At 44.9% G+C, this 13,249-nt stretch overlaps 1 protein-coding gene across 3 annotated transcripts in view; it reads right to left on the bottom strand.

The window, feature by feature from the left end:
- Window positions 1-5,216, bottom strand: part of LOC137369272 (caspase activity and apoptosis inhibitor 1) — a 47,499-nt gene extending 42,283 nt beyond the window's left edge. Inside the window, exons 1-3 of one of the 3 annotated variants that reach the window (XM_068030249.1) lie at window positions 5,039-5,216; window positions 2,164-2,352; window positions 1,350-1,437 (exon numbers count right to left, since the gene is read on the bottom strand). In XM_068030249.1, coding sequence (XP_067886350.1) covers window positions 1,350-1,437; window positions 2,164-2,352; window positions 5,039-5,143 — 382 coding nt within the window. In that variant the 5' untranslated portion in view covers window positions 5,144-5,216. The remainder of the gene's footprint in view (window positions 1-1,349; window positions 1,438-2,163; window positions 2,353-5,038) is intronic. The other 2 variants (XM_068030250.1, XM_068030251.1) reach the window with 2 other exon arrangements.
- Between the last annotated feature and the right edge of the window lie 8,033 nt (window positions 5,217-13,249).

The raw sequence follows: 13,249 nt of genomic DNA, 5'->3' as shown, positions 1-13,249 counted from the left end.
TTAACCTACTCTGAGATCAAACTAACTACCTACCCTTCATTCTACTATCATCTATGTACCTATCCAAGATTCGCTTAAATGTCCCTAATGTATCTGCTTCTACTACCACCACTGGCAGCGCATTCCACGCACCCACCACTCTCTTTGTAAAGAACCTACCTCTGACATCTCCCCTAAACCTTCCTCCAATCACCTTAAAATTATGCTCCCTGGTGATAGCTCTTTCCGCCCTGGGAAAAAGTCTCTGACTATCCACTCTATCTATGCCTCTCATCATCTTGTACACCTCTATCAAGGCTCCTCTCCTCCTTCTTCGCTCCAATGAGAAAAGCCCTAGCTCCCTCAACCTTTCTTCACAAGACATGCCCTCCAGTCCAGGCAGCATCCTGGTAAATCTCCTCTGCACCCTCTCTAAAGCTTCCACATCCTTCCTATAATGAGGCGACCAGAACTGAACACAATATTCCAAGTGTGGTCTAACCAGGGCTTTATAGAGCTGCAGCATAACCTCGCGGCTCTTAAACTCAATCCCCCTGTTAATGAAAGCCAACACACCATACGCCTTCTTAACAACCCTATCAACTTGGGTGGCAACTTTGAGGGATCTATGGACGTGGACCCTAAGATCCTTCTGTTCCTCCACACTACCAAGATCGAGGGAAATACATCTCTCTCCTACTCCTTTGTATCACTTAGCTTTGGCATTTTTCTTCCTTTCAGCATGCCTTTCGAGAAAGTCATCCCTTCTCACTTTGCTTCATCTTGTACAAACGTCTCGTTAGTAATTGGACTCCTTGACACAGGCAAACATATCTTTCATAATCAGCAGTTACAGCTATATTTATAAGAACATGGTAGCATCTAGCATGATTAGACTTGTACACAAAAATCTCCAGCAACCGAATCAGAACTGGGCTGGCTGCAATGCTGTGATCTATATTTAAGTCAAATTATACTAAGCCTGTAAATTACCAGGGATCATGTTCCTTTCTTCACTATTTTAGTGGAGGTATTAACTAATTTAAGTAGTTTTAGATCATAATATGGCTCAGTTATTGTGCAAAAGAATAAACCCTTATACACACTTAGCATATGGTCAACATTTTAGTTCCCCCTCTTCTGAACTCAGCCTTTTATACGTACAGTTGTTAAGGCAATGAAAGTTCATTATTAATAGAATGGAAAGGGAGGAGGAAAAATACTTTAAACAATATTCAGACTTTCTTCAAGAAGGTTTACAGACAAAACTGAATGTATACAAATTATTTGATCTTCACAGGAAATTATTCTCTGCCAAATAGCTGTTCCTTTTCCATGAGTAAAAAAAAAGGTTACCAACTACTTCTTACCCTCAATAATTTGAAGAAGTTTCTTATCAGATAAAATTGTCAGTTGTTCCAAACATAGTGCCTTAATTTCTTCTACAGAGCAGTTCTGCTGGAGACAAAATACAATTACTGTTTTGCGAGAAATAATCCCACTGCATTACCTGGGCAAATGCAAATACAACCGCACTTACTGAAAAAACTGTTTTGGATCATAACATGTGAAAATAAGCTGCTGTTTTAAGAATTTGGGCATTCCCAGAGTGAGAAAACAGCAAGATGTAACAGAATACATTTAACATGAAAGGAAAGATTTAACCAATTTGAAGCAGTTGGCTACTGGACAGGCCACAAGGTCACTTTATGGGCAAGCCCAGTCAGAGGTATTAGCTTCTGAGATCTACTCAATTCCAATTTTTTTCAGGTTTTGAGCAACTTCATAGGCTATCAAATAGCATTAATAAAAACTGATTCTGGATTAGTTTAGTGCCTTAATTTCCTGTCTTCTCTTAGTCCACTTCCATTCAATCTCTTCCAGATCTATCTGAACACGAATATTTATTTGAGCTGGATTATCTGTGGCCGTATTACAAAGATTAAGCTTTGTTAAAATGTTATTTTTGAATTATGAGGTAGGAATTAACATGAGTCGAAAGGGATCGCAATGCATGTCGAGTAAAAGTTTAAAAAACAGGTGCTTGGATAAGAAAACCCATTCCCCATTTACATATCCTGGGGAAAGCAGTGAGTTTTATTTCACCAGAACACAAAAAAATTAAATATCCAAGTTACATGCAGTACACTAGCATATTTTCTTTGATTTTTTTTGCTGCAGTACCTTTAAAATATCTGGGAGCATTTTCTGAAGCTTTCTCTCCCCTATGACTTTGAAGCATTGTTCTAACATTTCTTTTCTGTCAGAGATATATGAACTGATTGGCTTCAAGGCAACAGTGAGGTCAAGGCCCCCTTCTTCCAAGTCACTGGTCTCATTGGTCGTCTCTTTTTCTGAAGCAATTCTTCCTGCCTTCAAGGACACAAAACAGTTACAGAACTGCAATTGCAACACATAATACACAGAGCAAAAATTATTACAAATTTAAAAGAAATGAATCCATTGCCACATTTGCAAAAATGTGAATAGGAAGATAATGCACAATCTTGAAGGATAAATGTCAAAAAGTTTTCAATTACTCATTCTTCGAATGCAATTTAGGCTCCACAAGAAAATTATACAGCTCTATAAATTTTTGAACCTTAAGGCTGAATACCAAAACATCTGAACCTGTCGCATATCCTGATGCTGTAGGGAAACCTCCCAATTGCACTGCCCTGTCAGCCACACTGCAACAAGGAGGTTTGCATGCAACCCTGGGAGACAGTACTGGTGATCCATTTTAACAAGGTGGTCATTCCCAATTCCTTGTTTTAAGTGCTTCACTGGGAAACATACTGAACCAGATCTGAACAAACATAAAATAACGAAAAGCTCCAAGTTGTATCATGTTGGAAAGAAAACAAGGGAACGAAAAGTCAAAACCTATATAAAGTCAAACAACATTCATTGAACAAGGAGGATATACCCAAGACTGAATGGATGAGGAAAAATTATATACACAAATAGCAATAACCAGGTTGTACAGTAAAAGCAGATGGGACTATATTCATATGGAGACGTGTTTGACAGAGAGCTGCATCAACGTGCTCATTAACTCAAACTGCCAAAGAATAATGAGTAAAAGTATGCAAAATATTCCACTTTTTAGTATGGAAGCAGTAAATCCTGTACACATTAGCTAAATAAGGTCTAACATTCACTGACTAGCAAGGTAACATCATAGAGATCCATCCCTACAACTCACTAAACTACTTTTTGTTCAGTAATGGGTCTATCTAAGGTTTTGATTCTCAAAAAGGACACCTAACAACTTTTTCACACTCTAAAACCAATGCGTGGACAGAAACAGAGGATCAAATGTCCAACAAGGTAGCAGACCTCAACTGTCACTGAAACTAAGAAACCACGCTCTGATCAGACATAAATATTTAAATTTGACAAGGGAAAAAAAGCCCCCAAAAAACTTAGCAAATGCAACAATGCAAATACATGGTTTCAAAGTGTGCAAAAATGAAGTTTTTTTCTTGGTGTGTGATCATGAGTCAGGAGCATTTATAATGGGAAATAAGGAAATGGCAGAGAAACTAAACAAATACCTCAGGCTGGATTCTACTACCTTAGGTGGATGGGAATTCGCCACCGACCTAAAAGTCGGTGGCGAACCCGCTTCCACCTAGCCCGGGATCCATCCGGCATTTTACAGGTTCCCAGGCTTTTATTGTCTCGAGGCAAGACTTCCACTCGTTTGAGGGAGGAAGTCCTGCTTAGTTAGCTGCCGTCCAACCAGCGGGCCAGCAGCTCTTAGGTCCCAGCGGTGCCACTGGGAGCGGTGGCCATTGCTTGGACTGCAGCCCAGCCGGCAACATGGAGCCAGGAGTGAAGGTAAGTTGGGCATACCTCGTCAGGGGGATCTTTCGTGTCCTGGTGAGGCTAGGGTGATCGTTTGGTTGGGGGAAGAGAGGCATCAGGGTCCCGGGGGAGGGTTGGGAGGCGGGGGTGGGTTGGGAGGCGGGGGCAGCCCTCAACCGGGCACCCTGTAGCCAACTGCCATGGCATCCCCCAGCGCGCAGAAAGGCCTGCAGCTATCGCCGGGAGGCCTTTCATGTCCCCAGCACGCCCGCTTGCCAGGGGTAAAATACCCGTGGAGGCGGGTGAGGACCCTTAAGTGCCCGCCCACAGCGCAGCCCCCCCGCCCGACCACCGTAAAGTTGGCCGGAGGAGGGAGCTGGTCGAGAAGGCCTCCCAGAGCCTCCCGCTCAATTTACACTGCCCCAACGCCACCATCTGACCCACTGGGGCCGTGTAAAATTCAGCCCTTTGTGTCTGTCTTCAGGGAGGAAAATGCTAAAAACCTCCCAGAAATAATGGAGAATCAAAGGACGAGAGTAAACGAGGAACTGCAAGATGTTAATATTAGTGAAAGAAAAGTACTGGAGAAATTAAAGGGACTTAAAGTAGATACATCCTCTGGACCAGATGATCTACATTCCAAAGTGTAAAAAAGGTGGCTGTAGAGACAGTAGATGAAATAGTCATCTTTCAAAGCTCCATAGACTCTGGAATGGTTCCTACAGATTGGAAGGTGACAACTGTAACCCCACTAAGAGGGGGCAGGGGAGGGCGTGTGCTGGGAGCGGACGAGCAGGCGGGGAAGGGGCACACTGGGGGCGAGCTGGCAGGGAAGGGGCACACTGGGGGCGAGGGAATGCGCGGGGATTGGGGGGGTGGACGCGCGGGGATTGGGGGGGGGGTGGACGCGCGGGGATGGGGGGGGTGGACGCGCGGGGATGGGGGGGTGGACGCGCGGGGATGGGGGGGGTGGACGCGCGGGGATGGGGGGGTGGACGCGCGGGGATGGGGGGGGTGGACGCGCGGGGATGGGGGGGTGGACGCGCGGGGATGGGGGGGGTGGACGCGCGGGGATGGGGGGGGTGGACGCGCGGGGATGGGGGGGGTGGACGCGCGGGGATGGGGGGGTGGACGCGCGGGGATGGGGGGGGTGGACGCGCGGGGATGGGGGGGGTTGACGCGCGGGGATGGGGGGGGTTGACGCGCGGGCTCCCTCTTCGCCGCTGCATTTGCGCCGGCCGCTCACCTCGTTGGTGCTCGAGTCCGAGTTAAGCCATTTCCTCTCACCGTGACTCTCCTCCCCGTGGCAGCGCTTCCGCTTCTTGTCTTTGGCCGATTTCTTCCCCGCCATCGCCCGCTCGCAGCCGGCAAACCAGCGCCGGAAGTGACCCTTTCACTCAACTCCCTCTTCCTCTGACTGTTTTCGAGAAGGACCGCGAGCTGCTCCCTCCCCCTCCCCCTCCCCCTCCCCCTCCCCCTCCCCCGGAACCAAATCCAACAATGCCCCCTTCAATGGAATGGAAACATATTGTAGTAGAAAATACTTTCCATCATATTCTCGAAACACTTCTCCCTTTCTACTAATTATCCTAATATAGACTGGGAAATTAATAAAGTCCCCCATTATCATTGCTCTATAATGCTTGCACTTCTTTGCAAATTTGTTCCTCTATATCTTTCCCAGTAGTTGGTGGATGATAGAATACAGCCAGCAATGTGATAGTACCTCTAATGTTGCTTAGCTCCAACTGGATTCTATCCTTGACCCCTCTTGCAATCTTCTCTCTCCAGCACTGTAATGTTGTTCTTAATCAATACTGCTACCCCTTCTCCTTTCTTCCCTATCTTTTGCTAAAGAGGATATTCTACTACAGACATAGAAATACCCCCAAAAAATGTGTAAATATATCACTCTGTTGGCTTAAAATGGCCAGCTTGAGATGCTGTTAAATTCATTTTGAGACAAATAGAATGTCGCGCTGGACCTAGAATACTCAATAAATCTGCACTCAGGGATTGCACACCAGTTGTATTGATCTTGTAATAAATCCACTTAAACTTCATCAGTAACATACAAAACTTTAAATTTTGGCTCATATAAAGCAAAATAAATCTGGCAAAACAAAGCAAGCTTCTCATGCAGTCATAAAGATATGCAGCACAAAAACAGGCCTTTCGGCCCACCACGTCTACGCCAGCCATCAAGCCTATCTATTCTAATCCCATTTTCCAGCACTGACCTGTAGCCTTGTATGCTTTGGCGTTTCAAATACTTAAATGTTGTGAGGGTTCCTGCCTCTACCACCTCCTTCAGGCAGTGTGTTCCAGATTCCAACCACCCTCTGGGTGAAAATGTTTTTCCTCAAATCCCCTCTAAACCTCCTGCCCCTTACCTTAAATCTATGCCCCCTGGTTATTGACACCTCTGCTAAGGAAAAAAAGTTTCTTCTTATCTACCCTATCTATGACCCTCATAATTTTGTATACCTCAATCAGGTGCCCCCTCAGCCTTCTTTGCTCTAAGGAAAACAACCCTAACCTATCCAGTCTCTCTTCATAGCTGAAATGCTCCAGCCCAGGCAGCATCCTGGTGAATCTCCTCTGCACCCTCTCCAGTGCGATCACATCCTTCCTATAGTGTTGCGACCAGAACTGTACACAGTACTCCAGCTGTGGCCTAACTAGCATTTTATACAGCTCCATCATACCCCCACCCCACCAGCTCTTATATTCTATGCCTCGGCTAATAAAGGCAAGTATCCCATATGCCTTCCTAACCACCTTATCTACCTGTGCTGCTGCCTTCAGTGAACGATGGACAAGTACAACAAGGTCCCTCTGACTCTCTGTATTTCCTATGGTCCTACCATCTATTGTATATTCCCTTGCCTTGTTCGTCCTCTCAAAATGCATCACCTCACATTTCTCAGGATTAAATTCCATTTGCCACTGCTCTGCTCATCCTACCATCCCATCAATATCATCCCATAATCTCAGGCTTTCCTCCTCACTACTTACACCACCAATTTTCAAGTCATCTGTGAACTTACTGATCATACCTCCTATATTAACATCTAAATCATTAATGTACACCACAAACAGCACTGATCCCAGCACCGAACCCTGTGGTACACCACTGGTCACAGGCTTCCAATCGCAAAAACAAACCTCAATCATCACCCTCTGCCTCCTACCACTAAGCCAATTGTAGAACAATTTGCCAAACTGCCCTGGATCCCATGGGCTCTTACCTTCTTGACCAATCTTCCGTGTGGGACCTTATCAAAAGCCTTACTGAAGTCCATGTAGACTACATCAACTGCTTTACCCTCATCTGCACACCTAGTCACCTCCTCGAAAAATTCAATCAAATTTGTTAGACATGATCTCCCCCTGACAAAGCTATGCTGACTATCCTTGATTAATCCCTGCCTCTTCAAGTGGAGAGTAAACCTGTCCCTCAGAATGTTTTCCAATAGTTTCCCTACCACTGATGTTAGACTCACTGGCCAGTAATTACCTGGTTTATCCCTACTACCCTTGTTGAATGATGGTACCACATTCGCTGTCCTCCAGTCCTCTGGCACCTCTCCTGTGGCCAGAGATATTTGAAAATTTGTGTCGGAGCCCCTGCTATCTCCTCCTTTGCCTCACATAGCAGCTCATATGGGCCTGGGGATTTATCCATTTTTAAGCCCACTAAAACCACTAATACCTCCTCCCTTTCAATGCTAATTTGTTCAAGTATATCACAATCCCCCTCCCTGATCTCTACACCTACATCATCCTTCTCCAAAGAGAACACAGACAAAAAGTAATCATTTAAAATCTCACCTACATCCTCCGACTCCACACACACATTGCCTCTTTGGGCCTTACTCTTTCCCTGGTTATCCTCTTGCCCTTAATATACTGATAAAACACCTTGGGATTTTCCTTTATCTTGCCCGCCAGTGTTTTTTCCTGCCCCCTTCCTAATTACTTTTTTAAGTAACCCCCTACACTTTCTATACTTCTCTAGGGCCTCTGCTGTTTTCAGCCCTCTGAATCTGCCATAAGCCACCTTTTATTTCCTGATCCAATCCTCTATATCCCTTGACATCCAAGGTTCCCTGGACTTATTGGACCTACCCTTCACCTTTACGGGAACATGTTGGCCCTGAACTCTCTCTATTTCCATTTTGAATGACTCCCACTGGTCTGATGTAGACTTCCCTACAAGTAGCTGCTCCCAATCCACTTTGGCCAGATCCTGTTTTATCATATTGAAAATCGGCCTTCTCCCAAGTCAGTACCTTTATTTCTGGTCCATCTTTGTCCTTTTCCATAATGACCTTAAATCTTAGCGTTATGGTCACTATCCCCAAAATGCTCTCCCACTGATACTTCTACCAGTTGTCTGGCTTCATTCCCTAAGATTAGGTCCAGTACCGCCCCTGCTCTTGTAGGACTTTCTACGCGCTAGCTCAAAAAGCTCTCCTGGATGCGTTTTAAGAATTCTGCCCCCTTTAAGCCTTTTGCACTAAGACTATCCCAGTTAATATTGGGAAGTTGAAATCCCCTACTATTACCATATTATTTTTACACCTCTCTGAGATTTGTCTACATATCTGCTCCTCTATCTCTCCCTGACTGTTTGGAGGCCTGTAGTACACTCCCAGCAAAGTGATTGTCCCCTTTTTGTTTTTAAGTTCTACCCATACGGCCTCATTTGAGGAACCTTCTCAGATATCAATCCTCCTTATTGCAGTGACTCCTTGATCAGTAGTGCAATGCAACCTCCTCTTTTACACCCCACCCCTGTCACGCCTGAAGATTCTATACCCTGGAATATTAAGCTGCCAGTCCTGCCCTTCCCTCAACCATGTTTCTGTGACAGCAATAATATCATATTCCCATGTGTTAATCGACACCCTCAATTCATCTGCCTTACTTGTAAGATTCCTTGCGTTAAAATAGATGCAATCCAGCCTTGCATTATTCATGTGCCTCAACAGGTCTGTATTTGCTCTGCCTTCCAGACTGACTGTTTCTCTTCTATATTTGGCTGTGCATCACCTCCTAGTGTACCTCCAACTCTGTATCCCATCCCCCTGCCAAATTAGTTTAAACCCCCCGCAACAGCACTAGCAAACCTCCGTTCCGGTACAACCCCTCCAACTTGTACAGATCCCACCTTTGCCAGAAACAGACCCAGTGATCCAGGAAACTAAAGCCCTCCTGCACCATCTCTTCAGCCAGGCATTCATCTGCTCAATCCTCCTATTCCTATACTCACTAACACATGGCACCGGGAGTAATCCAGAGATTACTACCTTTGAGGTCCTGCTTTTTAGTCTAGTACCTAGCTCCCTAAATTCTTGTTGCAGGACCTCATCCCTCTTTCTACCTATGTCATTGGTACCAATGTGAACCACAACCTCTGATTGTTCACCCTCCCCCTTCAGAATGTCCTGCAGCCGCTCCCGGACATCCTTGACCCTAGCACCAGGGAGGCAACATACCATCCCGGAGGCACATTTATGGCCACAGAAATGCCGATCTGTACCCTTCAGGATAGAATCCCCTATCACTGTAGCTCTCCCACTCTTTTTCCTCCCCTCCTGTGCAGCTGAGCCACCCGTGGTGCCACAGACTTGGGGCTTGCTGCATTCCCTGAGAAGCTATCTCCCCCAACAGGGTTCAAAGCAGAAGATCTGTTAGAGAGGGAGGTGGACATAGGGGACTCGTGCACTACCTGCCTCGTTCTTCCACTCTGCCTGGCGGTCACCCATTCCCTTTCTGCCTGAGCAGTCTTTACCTGGAGTGTGACCACTTCCCTGTATGTGCTATCCATGATTATCTCAGCCTCGTGGATGTTCCAGTGTCCCCAGCTGCCGCTCCAGATCCAAAACACAGATTTAGAGTAGCTGCAGGTGGAGACACCTCCTGCACACATGTTCGCCCTGGACACTGGAAGTGTCCCTCACTTCCCACATTGCACAGGAGCAGCACTAGTTTAATTATGCTTATTTCTCATATTAGGCTCACATTACAATCAGGCAAAAAATAAACTTTTAAGTAAACCATTGACTGCACCCCCTACCCCCAAACTACCAATGTAGCAAATATTTTGACAATTCAAGAAGTGATTAAAAATAAATTATTCTGGATCAATGAAGAACAGAAGGCTGCGTTTGAGTCCTACAACCCAAATGACTTAAGTTTAAAAAAAAATAATTTTTCCATATATTTATTGAGGGTTTCATGAAAGCCTGGTACTGCAGTATTGGAAGTTATGGTTATAATTGTCTTTCGACAGGTGAACAGCAAGCCTGTGTCTTAAAATGCTTGTTGAATTTGGTGTAACAAGATTAACTGCACCTCACAGGGCTGAACCACAAGACAAAATGACCAATTGCTAACGGGTCTATATGCATAGAAAAATATAAATGCTTACTGTTCCTCAGATACTGTTGGATGATAGCTGTAGAGCTTGGCAATGTACAGAAAGTTGCACTGTGTTCACTGGTTTATCGGGCCATTTAAATTTCCATTCTTGCTCATTAAATGTTTAATTTCTGACCTGGGTTAATTTTTTTACCCTACGACGTTAGTCACAAGTTAAGAGGGAAAAGTGTTTGAGGATGAATAGTTTTGTATGAAGTACTGTCCCATTGTATTTGGTAATGTATTAATATTGATAGACTTAAAGTAATTTTCTTATCGAGAGACCTGTCTGTTGGAACCTCCTCTCAACTTAGCTGCTCCAGTATCACTGACCTGGACATTTTAGAGCAGCTCCATTGGAAGCAATGGAGACCCAAATGCCTGAAGACCCTGTCAGGGAAGACAAGAACATAAGAAATAGGAGCAGGAGTAAACCACTTCACCTCTCGAGCGGCTTGGCTATTCAATACAATCATGGCTGATGATCTACCTCAAACTCCACTTTCCTGACCACATCCCCTGAGAGATCAAAAATCTATCTATTATGATCCCCATGTAGATCACAAACAAACCAAAAGAATAGAATCAACTGACTGATCCCAATTTGGGAAACGGAACCAAACAGACAAGATTTTACTTTTATAATTTTTACTTTAACACTCAAACCAAAACAAATCAAACAAGAACAGTTAAATCACAGTCGATATATATCTTAAAGGTTACACATTAATTATCAGATGCAACAGATAGTTCTCACAATTCTTCTAGATAGTTATCTCAGAAAAGGTAGTACCAATTACAGCCACAAAGTCCTTCACGTCTTTGAACTTTTCAATTAGATTTCCAAATCCTGTCTTCCAAGATGTAAACGCTGATTTCCATTCAATGGTGATTCCCCTGCAATCCGAACTCCACCGATAGAGTCTCCACCAAAACTGTGCATCCTTCTGGAACTTCCTTGGTTTCTCACAACAGTCCTGATGGCGTAGCTCAATGGTGTTGCCTTAAATAACTCTAAGTCACAGAAAAAAGCTGTAGCAACTTATATTCACAGTGGGCTCATTTCCAGAATCAAGTCTTTGTTTTTAAAAACCAACAGCTCCCAGCTTGTTTCTTTAGAACAGCTGGCTGTTTTTGCTTCCACACATTGTATTCTTCTAAACTGAAACCTAAGCTCCAATCACATGTCTCTGGTCACATCTCTGATCATAGGACCGTTTGTTTTAAACTGGTTAGAACCAGTTTTGTCTTCCCAACTATAGAGATTTCAGTTTCTTTTCCCAGTTAATGACGGTCTCAGAAACTACATGCGTTGAATCCCAAAGTCAGAGCACCCAGCAGTTCATTTAGCAAGTCATCTCTTCAGATAACGGTCTGCAGATGCTCCTCCACTGATCTTGCACCGTGGACTCCATCACACTATTTCACTCTTGAATATATTCAATGATTAAGCATCCATAACCCTCTGGGGTAGACAATTCCAATGCTCTATAACCCTCAGAGAATTAACTTCTCATCTCAGTCCTAAATGATCAACTCCTTACCGAGACTGTGCCCATTTGTTCCAGATTCCCCAGCCAGGGGAAACAACCTTTCAATGTCTACCCAATCAAGCTCCTTCAGGGTTTTGCATGTTTTAATGAGATCACCTCTCATTTTTCTAAACTCCAGAGAACAGGCCCAGTTTGCTTAGACTATCAGGGGACAAAATTGTCTTATTTTTTAAATTTCCAAAATATACTTTATTCATAAAAATCTGTAAAAATTACATTCCCAAACAGTTTAAAACAGCATCAAGTCAAAGAATACAGACAGTGCAAAGGTGATCAGTTACCTTCTATACAATCATGAGTTGCCTCACAACCCTTCCATTTCATTATCATGCCATACACATTTTTACATTTACAGCACACAAAGTTTCTCCGATACAGTTCGAGGGGTTTCCCTGAACAGATTTTTTTTTCCAAAATATACTTTATTCATAAAAATCTGTAAAAATTACAATGCCAAACAGTTTCAAACAGCACCAAAAAATACAAACATTGCAAGGGAGATCAGTTTCCTTCTATACTATCATGAATTTCTTCACAACCCTTCCATTTCACAATTGTCATGCCAATTACAGTTTTACATTTACAGCAAATGAAAATATTAACGATACAGTTCGAGGGGTTTCCCATGGAACCAGCCCCTCAGTTCAGCTTGGTGGGGGGACCTTACACTGTGGTCTTTCCCCATTGAGCCTTTGCTGCGGCTGCCCCAAGCTTTAGTGCGTCCCTCAGCACGTAGTCCTGGACCTTGGAATGTGCCAGTCTGCAACATTCGGTGGTGGACAACTCTTTGCGCTGGAAGACCAGCAAGTTTCGGGCAGACCAAAGGGCGTCTTTCACCGATTTGATAGTCCTCCAGCAGCAGTTGATGTTTGTCTCGGTGTGCGTCCCTGGGAACAGCCCGTAGAGCACAGACTCCCGTGTTACAGAGCTGCTTGGGATGAACCTCGACAAAAACCACTGCATCTCTTTCCACACCTGCTTTGCAAAGACACATTCCAGGAGGAGGTGGGCGACCGTCTCTTCCCCACCACAGCCACCGCGGGGGCACTGTACGGAGGGGGCGAGACTTCGGGTGTGCCTGAAGGATCTGACGTGGAGGGCCCTTCTCACCACCAGCCAAGCTACGTCTTGGTGCTTGTTTGAAAATTCTGGTGATGAGGCATTCCGCCAAATGACTTTGACGGTCTGCTCGGGGAACCATCCGACAGGATCCACCGTCTCCTTCTCCCGTAGGGCCTTGAGGACATTCCGTGCAGACCACTGACTGATGGACCGGTGGTCAATGGTGTTTTCCTGCAGAAACTGCTCCACGAAGGATAGGTGGTACGGCACGGCCCAACTGCATGGAGCGTTCCGCGGCAATGTGACCAAGCCCATCCTTCGCAACACCGGGGACAGATAGAACCTCAGCACGTAGTGACACTTGGAGTTTGCGTACTGGAGCTCTACACACAGCTTGATGCAGCCGCACACGA

This window comes from Heterodontus francisci, chromosome 4, assembly GCF_036365525.1.
Source record: "Heterodontus francisci isolate sHetFra1 chromosome 4, sHetFra1.hap1, whole genome shotgun sequence".
Lineage (NCBI taxonomy): Eukaryota > Metazoa > Chordata > Chondrichthyes > Heterodontiformes > Heterodontidae > Heterodontus > Heterodontus francisci.
The sequence above is the reverse complement of the archived record's forward strand: the minus strand, read 5'-3'. Positions and strand labels throughout refer to the sequence as shown.